The following is a 17,473-nucleotide window of genomic DNA, read 5'->3' on the forward strand; positions in this document are numbered from 1 at the left end:
TCCAAAAAAATTTTCTCTGACGTCCTAAAGGTGAGATCACCCCACTTTGATGATTACTAGTCTAGGTATAATTACAACTCTTTGTAAAACAAGTAGTACATGACCAAATTTTGACTCAGAAACAAATTGCTGCCATTTACTGATGCTTTTCATACTTATTTCAAATAATTTATAGTTTAATTTCTCCTTACATGTGACTAATAAACTGATAAATATCCAATGAATCAGAAGCAGCTCTTAATTATGATTTTTCTTATATTTTATTTAATGGTTTATGCTATCAGAAGTTTCCTTTCTCACTGATATTGCTGTACATGTAATTAGAATTATTTATCTCCTGCATATTACAAATAGATAACCAGTGAGTTTTTATATTATACTTAGTACAAATATATATTTTTATGATGTTACTTGACAGAAAAATAATACTAAAATAAATAAAAAATAATACTAAAAAATAATACTAAATAAATAAAAGTTGACTTCTACATGACTTTATACCAGTATATATAATAATTATATATACTGGTATAAAGTCATGTAGAAGTCAACTTTTTAAGCATGAAAAATATCTTGCCAAAATTAAGGGTTGACTTTTATAATTGTATCAATCTTAGAAAATAGCTGAAAATCTTAGAAAATGAGATTGACTTATACAACTGCATTTGTAGTTCAAATATTTATTTATACAATACAAAGGCATAAACTATGGAGATAAAATTCTAAATAAAATAATTATACATGGGCTTTATTTTACAGGATATAGCATCCCACACACGCATAACTCCCAATCAAAGACACCTTGCAATTAAACGATTTGTTGAAAATATTAATTCTAATCCAGAAATAGTTGAAGATCTTTCTGCCTGGGGTCTTCGTTTAGAAGATGCTGCAGTTAAGGTAAGTTGAAATAGTAACTAGTTATACATAATGTGTATAAATTTTTGTTCCTGGCTGTTATAACATGATATAGGAAAATATTGTAATCATATCAAATTTAACTCTGGGTTTGAAAAATCTTGATATTTTGAGATCCCTGAACCAAAAAGAAGTAAAAAAAAAATAACAGTAAAAATTTTTCAGGTGTGTATGTGTTGATGTCTATTTTGTTAAATATTTCAGGATGGGATAAAGATTAATAAATAAAATTTGGCATGGTAACTTATATACAGGGTGACAATAATTAACCCAAAGTTTGTAGCAATGCTGCACCTGAACTTTTTTATCGTCACCAATTTACATGTTGTTTAATTCTCCGTGATTTCCTGCCCATGTAGATGTAATATAAGGGTTAGTTCTTTATTTTTTAAAGATGTCAAACAAACGTTGTGCAATTTTGGAGCTATTCTGGCAAGGAAAGCGTCGATGTGAAATTGTTTGTTTGCTTGGTGTTCCCAAAATGACAGTCTCGGATGCAGTTCAGCAATTTAAGGAGCTTGGTCATGATGGTGATCATCCCGGATGTGAAAGAAAGCACACCATCAACACGTCTAGGAACTGCAAGATCATCAAAAAGCAAGTTGACCGACATGCAAAGATCTCCATGAGAAGAATTGCTAGTGAGATTGAAATCAATTGCAAATCGATGTGGTTAATGGTGAAAAAGGAACTTGGACTCAAGCCCTACAAGTTCCAAAAGGTTCAGCTTTTCACATACGGCTTGAAAAGAAAAATCATGTTCACAGAATTTTTACTGGATCTAAGATTGACGTGTGACGCTCTCCAAGAATTTTTAGAACTAAGCTTGGAACTACAGAACCACAACATGGACCTATATAGGGCAAATAACAAAATAAAAATGCTAGTACAAGTTTTTGAAGAAAGAAAACAGAACTTTGGGCTCTATTATAGATGTGCTGTAGATGCTGTACGTGATCTTCACTTTCATGGAGTAAAACTCCACGAAAAAGAATCAAGAAAGGATCCAGTCATTGACCCAAGTAAATTTTATACAAAATTGAAAGAGTCAATCGAAAGAAGATTGCTTGATAGCAAAGATGATGAGTTGGTGAATTGGTCTCGTGAACTTGATCAAAAACATTGGCCTAAAGATATTAATACTCAACTGACATTTGGAGAAGAAGAAATTAGAAACTTGTCAATCAGATTGCAACTAAATAAAAGGGAAATGATTCATGGATTCCATGAATATGTTCTTGAAAAGACATATCCAGAAGAACTACTGCATTTGATAAATACTTTGAATATCATTCCTATATCTTCAAGTGAATATGAATGCGGGTTTTTGCAGATGAAGCAACAAGAACTTCATTAAAGACTAAGACAATTTCAGCACTTTTATTCATCAAACTTGTCGGACCGCCTCTGAAACTTTTCGATCCTTCAAAATACGTTGATCTCTTGTTACTCAGAGGACGTCATTCGGCCACAGATACTAACAGTATAAAAAGAAGTTGAGAAGATTTGTTAGACGAAAACTGGACAAAACTTTGGAATATATTATAAACATGTTTTAAATACGATTAATAAAAGTAATGTAATGTATTTGTAATATATTTTTAGTAATGAGATGAGCATTCCACCATTTTTTTCCCCCCCAAAAAAAGCACTGTGTATTCTCACTCTATTTAAATTAGTAAAAAATGTTTTTAGATAATGTAAAGAAGAATTTAAAAGTGCAGTGATAAAAATTTTGGCTTTATAATAAATTTTCATAGATGACTAGAAAAAAATTTTAATTATTCATATAAGTTCTGACCAATGCACGATATGTAAATCTGGCAATCTAGGTGGAAAAAATTCAACATTTTAACTGAATCCAAACTGTTAATTTATTTTATATCTCGATAGTAGACTGTCCACATCATTTGGAAATGGAGTTAAGTTTCCTTGAAATGCAAAGAGGTAGCAAAAGTACATGTCTAAATTTGACTGAACTTACAATAGGCACATACTGTAGCTCTGCATATCACACTTCACTACATCTTGTTGGCTCAATCTGTGTGCACCCCTAACTACATTCAGAGTTTACTAATATACTCAAATCGTAATTTATACAGATTTTCCTTACTACTGGTGGCTGTATTTTTTCTAAATTAAGTATTGTCAACTCAAAGAAATCTTTTGAAAAGGTGAGTAATTTTCATTTAGTCTAACAGCCATATTCAGTAGGCTGAGTTAGAGTTAAATTGAACGTTAAATCTAGAGTTTGCAAGAAATTGGCATTCACAAAGTTAAGTAATCTTAATAGATTCTGTTAACTCTGACTTGAGAAGAATGGTAGTTTAAAGTTAAAATCGAGAGTTGAAGCTTGTGCAATTGTGCTGTTGTTTTAAAATCAGGAGTTGATGCTTGTACAGTAGCACTCTTTTAAAATGGCAACCTACATTGTTTTAATTTATTATTGGGGTATTTGATTGTGTTGTTTTACTTAAATTGTGTGTGTTTGCTATTTTAAGTTTATCAAACTGGATGAGTTTATCAAAATTCATTTCTTTTGGAATGAATTAAATTTGAAGTACAAAGCACCACCACTATACTATAATGAAAGAAGCAAATAAGAAGTGGAAATTTATCTTTCAAATTTAAGGTTGGATTTTAGAATGCTATGTTGCAAAATATGAGTAAATGCAATGCTGCTTCACAATTAAAGATTTGGCAGACAGGTTTATGCAAGGTTTTGAAAAACAGTGAATATTGAAATGTCATTAGGAAAAAAAAATGAGAACATGACTCACCAGAAAAATTGAACTGGAAAAAATAGTGAAGTTGATTTAGCTTTGAAGCTTTTATTTAGAAATGTTTGTGAAAAAAAAATGCTTTTCTTAATTGGCCACTATTGCATCATAAAGCAGAAGAATTAGCTAAAAATGTGGAAAATATTTTAATCAATTTTCAATCAATGATTGGTTTAACTGGAAAATAAGTTGAATATTGCATGTAGACATTCTCATGGTGATGAGAAAATTTCTGATTCTGCAACAGCTGAATTGTGAATAGACAAAATGGCCAAAAATGATTGCCAAATATTCACTGAGAAATATTTACAATGCAAATGAAACAGCTCTTTATTTTTGTGCAATGTCTGATCATATATGTTTAAACATGAAAGTGTAAGGATTAAAATCACTAAAGGAACAAACTACATTTCTTTGCTGTGCTAATATGCAGGGCAAGAACAGACTTCTATTGATTAGAAAAGAAAAATTAGATGTTTTTAGTGTGTGAAACATTTACTAGTGGCTTACTATTCAAGTGAAAATGCCTGGATGACATTAGACATTTCTAGCAACTGGTTATTTAAATTTGATATAAACTTGCAATGAAAGAATGTTGTATTGGGAAATAATTGTACAGCACATTCATGAATTAACAATATGTCATTGTAAAATGTTAAAAAAAAATTGAAAAACAGAGTGAATATTGAAATATCGGCAGGAAAAAATGAAAACACGATTCACCAGAGACATTTCTGCAAATGCATCATTGTTTCAGCCATGCAATAAAGCAGTGGTTCTTAACCTTTTTTATACTCGCGGCCCACCAAATATTTCATAACCCATATTTGATATAATCTTGATTGTATTTTCTAATTTTAATGTTACTTAATTTTATACCTTCAGTTTTAGGACTCATGTTTTTTCCGTTGCATTTTTCACTGTATCATGATGATGATACAGAAGACATAGTGTAGAAAATACTAGTGAAAGTTTTGATGGAAACTTTCACTAGTATTTTCTACACTATGTCTTCTGTTGAAAGTCCTAGTCCGTTATTATTTACATTGTAAAAATTTCCCAATGTGTTTTTCTGTTTTTGCTTATTTTTATGGGTTAATTATAAATAATTAAAACTAAACACACAATATAAGAAAGAAACGCACTATTATTCGATCTATAGTTGATGCTAAAACTAAACTAAAACTAAAACACCCACAAAGTATTGTAAAGATTTTGCATATCTTTTGCAAAACAATTTAAATTTTCAAAGCCTACTGTTTTTCCTAATTATTTTTAAAATTCCAAGCATTAATAGTTTCTTAGAATTAGTTTGGAATAAAAGAAGTAAATAGTGCGGTGTAAGTAGCATATTAGCATTTATTTATTTTGTACTAACAAAGATGTATGTGGAAAGAAATAAATAAAGAAAAACTAAATACAAAAACTTCATTTTTCTTATTTCACTTTTCAATATGATATTCAGTTATACATTAGTTTTCTTTTTATTATATTCTGAAAGAAATTTTGCATAATTTGATGGCCCCCGGCAAACTTATGGACCCCCAGGGGGCTGCGGCCCCCTGTTAAGAAACACTGCAATAAAGAAATCATATCTAACTAGGGATACTAAAGAAGTGAAAATATATGCAAGAATTTTAGAATTAGATAATAGTGAAAGAAAAACTGATGAGATTTCTTTTTCTAAAATAATCTTCCTGTTTGACACACTGCATCTTTTGGCAGTATTATTGGATCAAGGGTCTTCAGGAAAGATTGAGAATTATTTTAAAAAGGATGGTGTTTTTTTTTTAAATAAATAAGACAGTACAGTACATAAGTACATTTTAAATAAGTACAGAGACCTTTAAAATGAAGTAGTGTCTTTTGAATAGTTAATAAATAGATATTAGTGATGTAACGAATATTTGGTTACTATTCAGTATTTGCCCTATTTTTCACTATTCTGCTGAATACCAAATAATTAATCACTATTCGGCTGAATACCAAATAATTAATCACTATTCGGCCAAATACCTAAAAACAGAAGTAAAAATTAACAAAAACACAGTAAATTAATCATTCTGGTATTTAGATTTAATGTTATCGTGTTAGTGTTGTTTGTTTATATTTATTTATAACTTATAACATGCACAAAATAAAAAAGAAAATAATAATAGTCATATGTATTCACAATTTATAATTACAAAGATCAGCACACGTACACACCTATTCGTTTGAGAATTGTCGCACATCTGAGGGTCTGACCCTGCCTATCCTTCTTTTTAAGCTCTCATCTTTGCTCTTCCCTTTCTTTTTCCTCTATCGCTCTAGTCCACGTATGCCTATGCATACATCATAATACACTATCACGATACTTTCGATTCATCACTTTTCCATCGTAGATTTCCCATTTTACAATTATGTATCTCATAGTCTGGTGATAATGGAGAAAAGAGACAGATAGGACATCGGTATAAGTCACAGTTATGATTTTACAGATTCGAGACAATTTGGTAGCCTGGATGGCCCCAGGCTTTCGCCCGTGCACACTAAGTGACTTTCATTACAAGCATTTAGCTTTCCGAAGTCTATGACAACAATTGTTTGGCATTGACTGCCACGAATTTTGTGCCAATAAGATACCTCGACTTGTTCAATTATGTTATCAACTCAATTTCATATTTATTTTGACATTTTCATTTCGTGGTCCTTCTCTGTTCTTTTTCCGTTATTTACACATGTAGGTCATTTTATTGTTATCCACATTTGATATCATCATTTATCACATACTTCCATGACGCTCTTGTCTGTCCGCTACAACTGTCAAGAATTAATGCCATTGGCGAAGCATAGTGACAGTGGGCCAATAGAGAGCAGGGTGCGCGAACCTTGCCATAATGCAGTTTACGTGCGAATTTTTGTACATGCATTAATCAAGCCGAATATTCGGCTATTTGGCCACGCTCCTGGCCAAGTATTCGGTCTGAGGCTGAATATACTATTCGTTGCAACACTAATAGATATGTCTGAAGAAAGTTTAAAAACTGATTGGCAACTGACAAGAAAATTCTAATCTATCCAGTGATGAGTTTAGAAATGTAACAAATTGTCACTGGAGACAGCTCTGGAGAATTATCTGATGAAATTGAAGAAAATCAGCATGAATGTAGTTTAGATCCTGTAACAAATGTTCAGATGAAAGTACTTCATCATGGAGTACAGTACAGATGTGTTGAGTTTTGTAAACATGATGAATATGAATATTTTATTAATGAAATATTTCCAAAAATTAGTTGGCAAATAACACTGGATGAACTACTCAATTATTATTAAAATTAATAAACTTATAAGTTTATTATTAAATTTATGTTTAAACATTTCAAATTTTAACATTTTTTATAAATTATCTGATTTAATAAAGCTAGAATTTTCACTAATTGTGATCTAATTAATGTGATTACATAATGTTATTGGTTGATTATTGTTCTCAATATAGATCTACTGTGTGAAGTGTGTGTGTGCGTGCATCTTTGTATATTCTCATAAATATCTAAAGAATTTGTTTCATTAATTCTGTGTAACAATGTCTTGTGTGCAAAATTTAAAATACTTTAGGAAGTCTCAGAAAATGATTTAAAAAGTAAATTTTTATTTTTAATGAAGATGATTGTTACTTCACAGAAAGGATAATGTAGTGTTTATATTTTATTAAAACCATTTTTTACTTGGATTTTATAGGATAGACATAATTGGGTCAGTAAGTCCTTGCACTTGCATGGATGGAGAAACAGAAAACTATTAAAGTTTTTACTAATAAAAGACAATATTAAACAGCTCATATATTTATTTATTTTTTAATATATGAGCTGTTTTTTTATTTCTCTATTGATGTGAGTCTGAGGACTTAATGACCAAACCATGTGTTGCTATGATCTAATCATTTGCATTTTATACAAAATAACTTCAATAAATTATGAAATATTACATTAAAGTATTGATTATAAATTGAAATTAATTATTTTTAATAGTTTAATGGGACTTCCTTACCATCTGAAGTTATCTACTTTAAAGATAATAGGATTGAAACTAGCAAAGAATGTGACTGGAGTAGAAATTTAACTCAAAATGGTGTTATTGTTGCTGTAAGTATTATATAATGTTTGTATATATATCCTATTTATTTAAAACACAGATTTATTATAATTGGATGTTGAATTATTAAACAAAGAATATAAATTACAGGATTTGTGTTTGCTCATCACTTCAGTTACTTTCACCACAGAAGAGAAAATTGAGTATGAACCACTCGCCGCCTGTAAACAAAAATTGTTCATGTTAATACTCAATTACAGAGAATGATGCCTTGCTGAATAGTTTGCTAGTACTTTATAACAGAATACATATATATGTCTCTTTAATCCGAAAACAACAACAATTTCGATAGTCTATCTTACAGCCTTTAAATCAGAAGCATGCTTTATGAAAGTTACAGGTTAAATATGTGTTTCAAACTTATTTTATCTTTAAGAACCTCTTCAGTGCTATACCAAAAAAAATATAGTAACAATAATGTAACAATATAAAGCGTATAGATTATATCCTTTCATATGAAAACTATTTTATTATTCCAGAAAGGTTTTTCACGTTTTTTTTCTTACAAATCTATCTGCCAAACTAGCATGACACTTCTGGGATTTTTTTAATTTTTCACAAATCCTTAATCAATAAATATAAATAAACCATAACATTTAACATAGAAAAACTCGCTTGTATTATAAAAACATTTTTAATTACATTACCTTTAAAATGAGTGTATATCATATTGCATTAAAATTCTAAATAATCCCTAAAAATTTTGAAGATACATTTTTAATCACAAACAGCAGTAGAAAAACATTACATGAATGCATGGACATAGTCAACCATGAGCAGGAATCTAGCTCATGGTTTCTGCACAGGTTAAAGAATGTGAGTTCATCTGTATGAAAATTCACTATTACTTTTACGTATTTATTTATTTATCTATATTTTTCTATATTAAATTTGGAAATGTCTTAAAGATAAAATTATGTTATTTAAAAACTTAGCTTTTAATAGAACAAGAGAACGAAACATATGTTTTAACAACATTCGATTTTTTAAAAACATATGTTTGTTGCTTCGGTGTACAGTAGTAACTCATTACTCATAAGTTACTGCACATAGAAGCTCTAATGCCGTGAATGAGTTGATTAAATAACCTCCTAATNCTACTTCAATTTGAGCGAGTTGAGAGTGATTTGACAGACTCAAAAGATGAGAGAATTGATTCTTATTGGAGTCAGTATTTTAAATTGGTTGACTCCCTTGGGAATGCAAGATATCCCAGTGTAACCAAATTGGTGAAATCAGCATTGACACTCTCTCGTGGCAATGCTGATGTGGAACGGGGATTTTCAATTTTACGCTGGGCACTTCCTCCTGATAGAGCATCAATGTCAGAAAGAATGCTTAATTCACTTTTGATTGTTAAGGAGGGACTAAACATGTATGACCGAAGCCCACACCTTGTACCTATTACAAAGGATTTACTGAAATTAGTTGCTTTAGCACGTAGAAATTATCAAGATCAATTGGAAAATGAAAAGAAGTTAAAAGAAAAAGAGAAACAGAAAAAAAGAGCAGAAGAGGATGCACAGAAAAATTTTGAAGAACATCAAAAGAGAGCTATTCATGTCAAGGGAAATATTATGGCACTGCAGCAGAGTTTAAAACAGAAAAAAATAGAAGAAAGTGAAATACACAAGACAGGCCAGGTTTTGTTAGAAGCAGCAAACAAAAAACTGGAGAAGGCCATTAATAGCAAGAATATGAATGAAATACGGGCAGCACATGTCATGCTTGTTAGTGTTAAAAGTGTTCAAAAGCAAGAGGAAGCAAAAAAGAAGGAAGCTGNATATGTCAATACTGAAATGAAAATCAGTCTAGCATAGGGAAAATTGGGGAATTACACTGCGAAATAGCGAATTGCACAGCGGCATTATTGTGAATCGGTGTAAATTGAGCCGGCGTAAACCAAGGGCTACCTGTATTGCACTCACTTTTTCTGTATTTCAACTCACTTTTCTCACTTTTTCAGAGGGGAAATGGCACTCCCAGGCCTGCATAGACATTAGTTGGGAATACTTGCCAAGACACACAGAAACCACATGTTTTAAAATTGAAATGCTTTTTGCTGTGTTTCTGATCAGTTTTGATACTTGTTATATCACTGACTACTTACACAGTTATGTGTTTGTGGTAAAGATGAATATGTCTCAAATACTGAACCAAGGTTTTGACTTTTAAGAAAGACCAAAACCAAGAAATTACTTTTAAAAAAAGATGGAAAAAATTGTTCTTATTTCAAAACTCTTTTTGATGCTATTTAATGGGTTAAATTGTATATCAACTTGAATTAAAACAAAATATTCACTCATTTCCCATATGGAAAATTGCAAATTAATAAATTGCATATAAAACTGTTTCTGAAGTCTTGATTAAATAGCTAAATAGAAAAGAAAATAGTAATAAAGTCAATGAAAACAAAAAGTATTTATCTTTTTGCAAAAATTTAGTTCATCTCATTTCTTTCAGAAAAAAATTGCATGAACATCGTCGTCATAAATAATGACGACGATGTTTTTGAACATCAAATAGTCTGTTAATTGTCCTATGACATTGGCAATGACTAATTTTATTTTTCATAATCAATGTATTATATTGAGTTTATAATTCTGTATGATATTGTGAGAAGCCTGGGGTTAAGGTGCGAGACCTAACCCTTTCTCTGATGTCAGCCTGGTAAAGGCCACTCACTTTGTCACTGGATGGCTATTCTATTAGGTGTCGTTGGGATTGTAAGGTCCCTTTGACCTCAGATCCTGACACCAGTTAGGATAGTATTTCTGCTCATCCTAACTTGTAAATACATTCTATTCTTCTAAAGATACATTCAAATAGGAGAGTACAGTAAGACCTCGTTTAACGCTTCCTCGATTAATGCTAATTCAACGTAAGCAGTCTGCTTGAAGCCTAAACTTAAAATTTAAGCTGATTCAAATTATTGCAGTATTTGATTGATTCATATGTAATACGATTATTCCCAAACACAAACCAATCAGCAAAAGGTGGCAATTCATCATAGTGCTGTACTTTCCTTAAATCTATGTTTGTATGGTGCAATTTTGGAAAAATATAACATCATGGATGCCATAGGTAATATCGATTTCGCTTGGCAAGAATTAACTGATAAATGCATGTGGAGTGTGGAAGAAGAAATAACCAGAGGTATCCATGATTCTCAATGAAAACAGCTTATCGTTGAACAAATTGTCAACCTAACTGATACAGCAGTACTAGGAGATGTAGACAAGCAGAATATTGAGGAGTTACTGCAGATTTCTGGTGAGAGCCTTACCAATGACCGCCTTCAAGAACTGGCAGAACAAGGAATTCATGTAGAACTGGAAAATAGTGATTCTGAAATGAAGAACCCAAAAAATTTCTTAACAGATTTCCTTAGTAAAAGTTTGATAACGATAACCGAAATTGTTGATCAAATTGTAGTGAATGATCCAGATTTTGAAAGGAGTGCAAAAGCAAAATGTGGCATTTTGGATGCGATCTTCTACTACCAGCATTTGCTTTAAGGAAAGAAAAAAGTGACAAATGAAACTACATGATTTTATCGCAAAAAACAAGAATTTCAGAAGAGCCACAACCTTCATCACAAAAAAATTAACTTTACATTTCTGTGTGCATATGTTTGTGTTATTTAACTTATATTATTATGCAAATTAATATAAAAATAACTTAAAGTAAAATCTGTTTATTTTTGGTCATGTGTTCCCCTTCCCCTATTTACTCTGTGTTAAAATGTCCTCATTTAATGCTGTTTCATTTAGTGCTTAGTCGTCTAGGAATGTATCTCGCATGTTAAGTGGGGTCTTACTGTACTTCGTTGTTCAAGTGAGGAGTGTGGTGGGTAACTCGATAAGAGTTTGTTTTCCGAGTAATAACTGAATCGACACCAGGTTCAATAAACAATAAATTTAACAGACAAAAAAAAGGAAGCATATGATACAATATGCTTCCTTTTTTGGCAATGACTAATTTTATTTTATACAATTACAGTTATATGCAAGTACAAGCATATATATGATGATCCAATATCTTTTGGATATATTTCATGGGCTGTATACAATCACTAACTTACTGAGTCGACTGAGAGAGAGTTTACAAACATTCAAACATAATACCTCTGAGAGGTTGACGATGTCTTCTACTTTTGTCGAGGTGTATCAATAGGTAGACTTCATTGGAGATAACTTGGCCAAGAGTATAGTGAGTAGAGCTACTTCCAGGGTGGTCTACCTGAATATGGCAAGATGGGAGTTTTGGGCCACCTGCTTATATGGTTGAGTCCATGCTGAACTTTGAGTGCGTGCTCTTTTTTGTCCTCCTAAGCATAGGAGTAGAATCAGATAATTTTGATTTAATGTGGTCTAAGGTTGAGATATATCATTGCATTGGCTGGAGCAGGCCTTAAGAATTTCACAACCTGGTCGGATTGTTGATACTTTCTTGCCAGGTGTTACGACTCTTTTCACCCTATAAGGCAAACTAATTCGAAGTTCTTAGATGTCATCAACGAGGTGTTGTGACTTATCTTATAAACTTACTCAAAACATCGTTAAAGATTGTTGATGATGTAAGGATATTTGATCGTCTTTTATTTATTGGATCAGAGGGCAACAGAAATGCCAGGTGTTAGAAAAACTGGGGTTTTTCCACTTAATTAATTTCACATTTTAATTATAATTTAACTACTTAATTGCCCCCAGGATTTCACTCTATCCTATGATGGTGACACATGCTTGAAGTGTTCTTTGAATTTAAAAAGTTTTAATTTATGTTCAGGTTGAGCAGCAAATTATACTGTAGACATAATTATTTGTATGATTTATTAATAATTTGAATTTTGCAAACAATACAGTAGTAATTATTAATTGATTTGTAAATTGTGTTATTTTGTAAACTATATATATATATATAGTTTAAAAATAGGAATATTGTAATGTATCAGGTCAGTCCATAAGTTTGTGTGTATTTTATGACCTTGAGAAAAATCTTGTTTTGCTGTTAAAAATGCCAGTCTAATGTGATACTTTTTACACTGAAGTGTTAAATTGGATCTCATTCATATAATACTGTTCAGAATTGGGAACATTTCAGTTGTTTATTTTCGTTAAAATGGAAGTAACAGATGAATATAAGAGACATGTTTTATACTTTTTATTTTTAAGTGGTGAGAATGCTACAAATGCAGCCAAAAAATTAAATACTGCTTATAATCAAACTGTAACAAGTGTAAGGACTGCGCAGAAGTGGTTTGAAAGATTTAGAAATAATGATTTTAGTGTGGAGGATAAGGCTCGTACTGGAAGACCCGTTGACTTTGATGATGATGCTCTCTCTGCACTAGTTGAAGCAGAACCATCTTTAACAGTTGATGAAATTGCGGAACGTTTAAATTCATCCCATGGAACTGTTCATAGACATCTACAACAAATCGGAAAAGTTTCAAAGCTAGGAAAATGGATACCACATGAACTGTCAATAGCTAACTGACAACAACGTCAACTGCTCAACTCAAAAGCTTCAACTGGGAAATTTTACCTCATCCACCATATTTGCCAGATATTGCTCCCAGTGATTATCATCTTTTTCGGAGTTTGCAGAATTTTTTAAAAGGAAAAACTTTTGAGGATGAGAACAATGTAAAAAAGGCTATTTCTGAATATTTTGATTCAAAACCGAAATCATTTTACAAAGATGGGATTAAAAAGCTACCATCAAGATGGCAAGAAATTGTACAAAATAATGGTGAATACATTATAGATTGAAATAAGATTTAATTAAAATTTTTTGTTGCTTTTTTTGTAGATAAAAATGCACACGAACTTATGGACTGACCTGATAATATAGTAGTAATCAGAAAATATTGATTGGTGACAATTTATAATTCAATAATAGTATAATTCATAACTTTTAATCAGTTTATTAATTTAAAAATTAAAATTAGGGACAGTAAACATTGTTCAATAAATAGACTACATAAACTTTATAGGCAAAAATAAGGAATAATTTTATAAAATATATTAAATCAAATGAAACAACAATTAGTAATATGCAATAAATAAGTCTATAGAATTTTAAATCTCTTACTTTGAATACAGTAGAGCGTCGTTTATCTGAATCGTCGGTTATCTGAAAGAATTCCAGTCAGCAAATTTAAATTTTTGCTAGTGCTGTGGTGCTGCAATCTTTGGCTATATCTTGGGTTACTCCAATATTTTTTTGTTGATGTGTGTTTTAGCTGGTAGCACTGGCACTTTTGTGTGGTGTTTTTCAGAGGACTGTGTGTCGTGCTGAATTGAACGTTTTTTGATACTAGATTAACTTCTAAAGTATAAATTTTTTTGTTTTTATATTTTTCAATATATTTATTTTGTTTGTAAAAAATAAAGAAATAATTTGTAACGATACAATAGCCTCGATTATTATTTTACAAAGTTTACATTAGGCTTAACATCGATGAAAATTCAACGCGAAGCGACACTCAACGGGGAAAAATTTCAACATGGGATATTTTTTCGTACATAATCAGTTATCCGAAAAATAAGTTATTCGAACAACCCCAGTCCCCAATTGATTCGGATAAACGACGCTCTACTGTATTTACTTCAGTTGTTGCTGACCTACTCTTTCAATATTCATTTCAGTCAGTGCCAACCGATGTTTTTGATACACTGCATAGTTAAATTCTTATAAAAAGTTTTAATTGGCAAATATTTTAGCTTCTGTTATTCTGAGTAACATTTTGAATGAAATTCATTTTATTTATGCTTTATCTTTATAGGCATAAAATTAAGCCATAAAACTGAATTAGCTGTATGGTGAAACCCCTGTGAACTTTGACATGTTGACCTGGAAGTTTTGCAGGCACCTCACTGATAACGAGAAAGGCTTAAGTTTAAAATTTGAGCTTTCTAGACCCATTATTTTTTTCTCTTTGGGTGTCTGCAGTGCTGGATAAAGAAAAAGAAGAAAATACAGCTTTTTTGGTTATCTGTGTACTTTTCAATTGCTTATATTTCAGCAACTGCTGTACAGAAAATCTTAAAACTTTGCACACTACCTAAGAAAACAATTTGCTTTTGAATAAATTATTTGGAATTAGTTCAGATATTTGGGGGACAGAGAAATTGATTTCTGAAAATTGGCAATTCTGATTCCTGTATATATAGTCAATCAGTGAGTGACTTTCTTAATTTTTAATCTGAATGTTTGGCTCAGCATTGTTCAGTACTCATCAAGGAGTCAAAGTTTTTAGGTGAATTAGAAGCATAAAATATTACATATGTAATATATTTAAACAACAAAAATTATATTCATGAAACTGAAAAATTTATTAACTATTATATTAAATACAAATGATATTGAGTGTTGTTTGTAATATGAAGAATGAAATATACATATCTATATTGATAATTATGTTGGATTGAATTTAAAACAATCTACTCTTATTAAATTTTTTGTATTTTTTTTTTCTTCTCATTAATATTTCATATATATTTTTTTAGGTTGATCTGGAAAGATGGCTAATTGTGTTCTGTAAACGTGATTCCAGTAGAGCTCATGATTTTATTCAGATGTTGAGGAAAATATCTAATGGTATTGGCATTAGAATAAATGACCCACAGAAAGTTGAAATACGTGATGACAGAACAGAAACATACCTAAAAGCAGTTAAAGATTGTGTTAATCCCCAGGTAATATTAGTATAATAAAATTAAACAATTTTTTATTTATTTATACTTGAATTAAATATCAATTACATATTATGCAATATATTTATGTATTGTATATAGGGTGGATTATATATTAATATGTCAATGTATAAAGCCTGATCCTTTAATTTATAGAATAAAATTAGATTTTTTTGTATTGTTGTCTTCTACAGTTACAGCTTTGGAGAATTTGTTATGCTCAAAGTTTTTATCACTGATACATAACTGTTGTTGTCATATTCACATAATCATACTCTTTTAGCAATCTATTTTTTGATTGATGTCAGACTTGTTATTGTGAATTTGCATGTCTCCTCATTAGATGTGAAGTACTTGCCTTTTAGAGTTTTCTTCAATTGCAGGAATAGGAAGAAATCATATGTTGCTAAATCCAGTGCTGTAAGGAAAACTAACTTAGAAGATACAAAAATAGTATTTTAAAACTAAAAGAGAACAAATATTATTTACAAATTTGAAAGTTCTAAATTTAAATGTCAATAATTGTCAATCTATATCTATAGTAATACAGTAGAGTGTCGATTATCCGAATCAATTGGGGACTGGGGTTGTTCGGATAACTGATATTTCAGATAACCAGTTATGTACAAAAAAATAGTTTAACGTATCCGATGTTGAAATTTTTCTCTGTTGCGTGTCGCTTTGCGTTGAATTTTCGTCGATGTTAAGCCTAATGAAGACTATTGTATCGTTAAAAATTATTTTTTTTATTTTATACAAACAAAATAAATATATTGAAAAATATAAAGACAATAAAAAAATTATACTTCAGAAGTTAATTTAGTATCAAAAACGTAAAATATTTGAGCAGCCCAAGATATAGCCAAAGACTGCAGCGCCACAGCACTAGTGAAAATTTAAATTTGCCGACTGGAATTCTTTCAGATAATTGACATTACGGTTAATAGACTTTCAGATAATCAACGCTCTACTGTATATAAAGCAAGAGTGTTTGCTTGTTTGCTAGAGGTAATCACGGAATCTACTGAATCAAGTTTTTAGAATTTTTTCACTTTTGGATGGACAAAAACAGTACGTAGCATAGCCTACATACTGTTTTGTCCATCAGTATGTAGCATAAGCTACATAATGTTTTTATATTAAAAAAAGAAAAATGCACGAGAATGATGTTTTTACCACTGCATTTGTCTTACATTATTGTGTGTCTGCTCTGTTTAAGGTCAATCTCCTTCAACACCTGGTGGGTGAGTGGGCTTTTTTAAACTTGTTTTCTTATATTTGAGATTTTGGTTTTGATTCATGCAGTTTGGGTAGTTGTGTAGGCCTATATGCTTTGCTTATGTTGTCATGGTTGTTCATTCCTTATAATACTCATATATTACATGAGATATAGCCTGCTGAAATCAACCTACTTCTGGGGTATAATCAGGAGTCACGCTGCATGCTCCACTATGACTATCACATTTAACTATTCAGCCCAGGTTACTATGCCAGCTCTGAGGCTATGTTAAAGGCATTGATTGCCATTCCTAAAACATAACTTGCTTGGAAATGCAACATCCACAAGTAAGGTTGTGACTGGAACTGATGCTATTGGGGTTCCATATTTGGAGGCAAATATCTTGCTAAGGGTTGCATGTTGAACTTTTCTTTATTCTTTACTGATAAATATTGTTAGAATATCTGACCATCATACTGGATTGTCTGTTAAATGCACAATAGGCTTAGAGTAGAGCACACAGCATGACCCCCTATAGAGCCTGGAAGTAGGCTGGTTTTTTGGATGCTGTATCTCTCAAAGGGTCACATATAAAGATATGATTATTTTGAACTTTTTGCTCCTGTGGGTAAGCTCTACAGTGCTGTTAAGGTCCTAACAGTGTCTTTCACATCTTAAATCTTATCAGAACAAGTCTTATGAACAATAAAATGCCTTAAAAA

The 17,473-nt window shown here is 31.0% G+C and overlaps 2 protein-coding genes across 2 annotated transcripts in view; both read left to right on the forward strand.

The window, feature by feature from the left end:
- LOC111631443 (piwi-like protein Ago3) overlaps positions 1-17,473 on the forward strand; it is a 65,195-nt gene that overhangs the window by 26,527 nt on the left and 21,195 nt on the right. Inside the window, exons 13-15 of the mRNA XM_023375694.1 lie at positions 760-900; positions 7,709-7,822; positions 15,347-15,535. Of these exons, the coding sequence (XP_023231462.1) occupies positions 760-900; positions 7,709-7,822; positions 15,347-15,535 (444 nt within the window). The remainder of the gene's footprint in view (positions 1-759; positions 901-7,708; positions 7,823-15,346; positions 15,536-17,473) is intronic.
- LOC111631453 lies at positions 913-2,437 on the forward strand. Its single transcript, XM_023375703.1, has one exon. It carries the CDS (start codon positions 1,313-1,315, stop codon positions 2,273-2,275), a length of 963 nt encoding a protein of 320 aa, XP_023231471.1. The 5' UTR covers positions 913-1,312; the 3' UTR covers positions 2,276-2,437.

This window comes from Centruroides sculpturatus, unplaced genomic scaffold (assembly GCF_000671375.1).
Source record: "Centruroides sculpturatus isolate CEXI.00-Female unplaced genomic scaffold, Cexi_2.0 scaffold43, whole genome shotgun sequence".
NCBI classification, from domain to species: Eukaryota; Metazoa; Arthropoda; class Arachnida; order Scorpiones; family Buthidae; genus Centruroides; species Centruroides sculpturatus.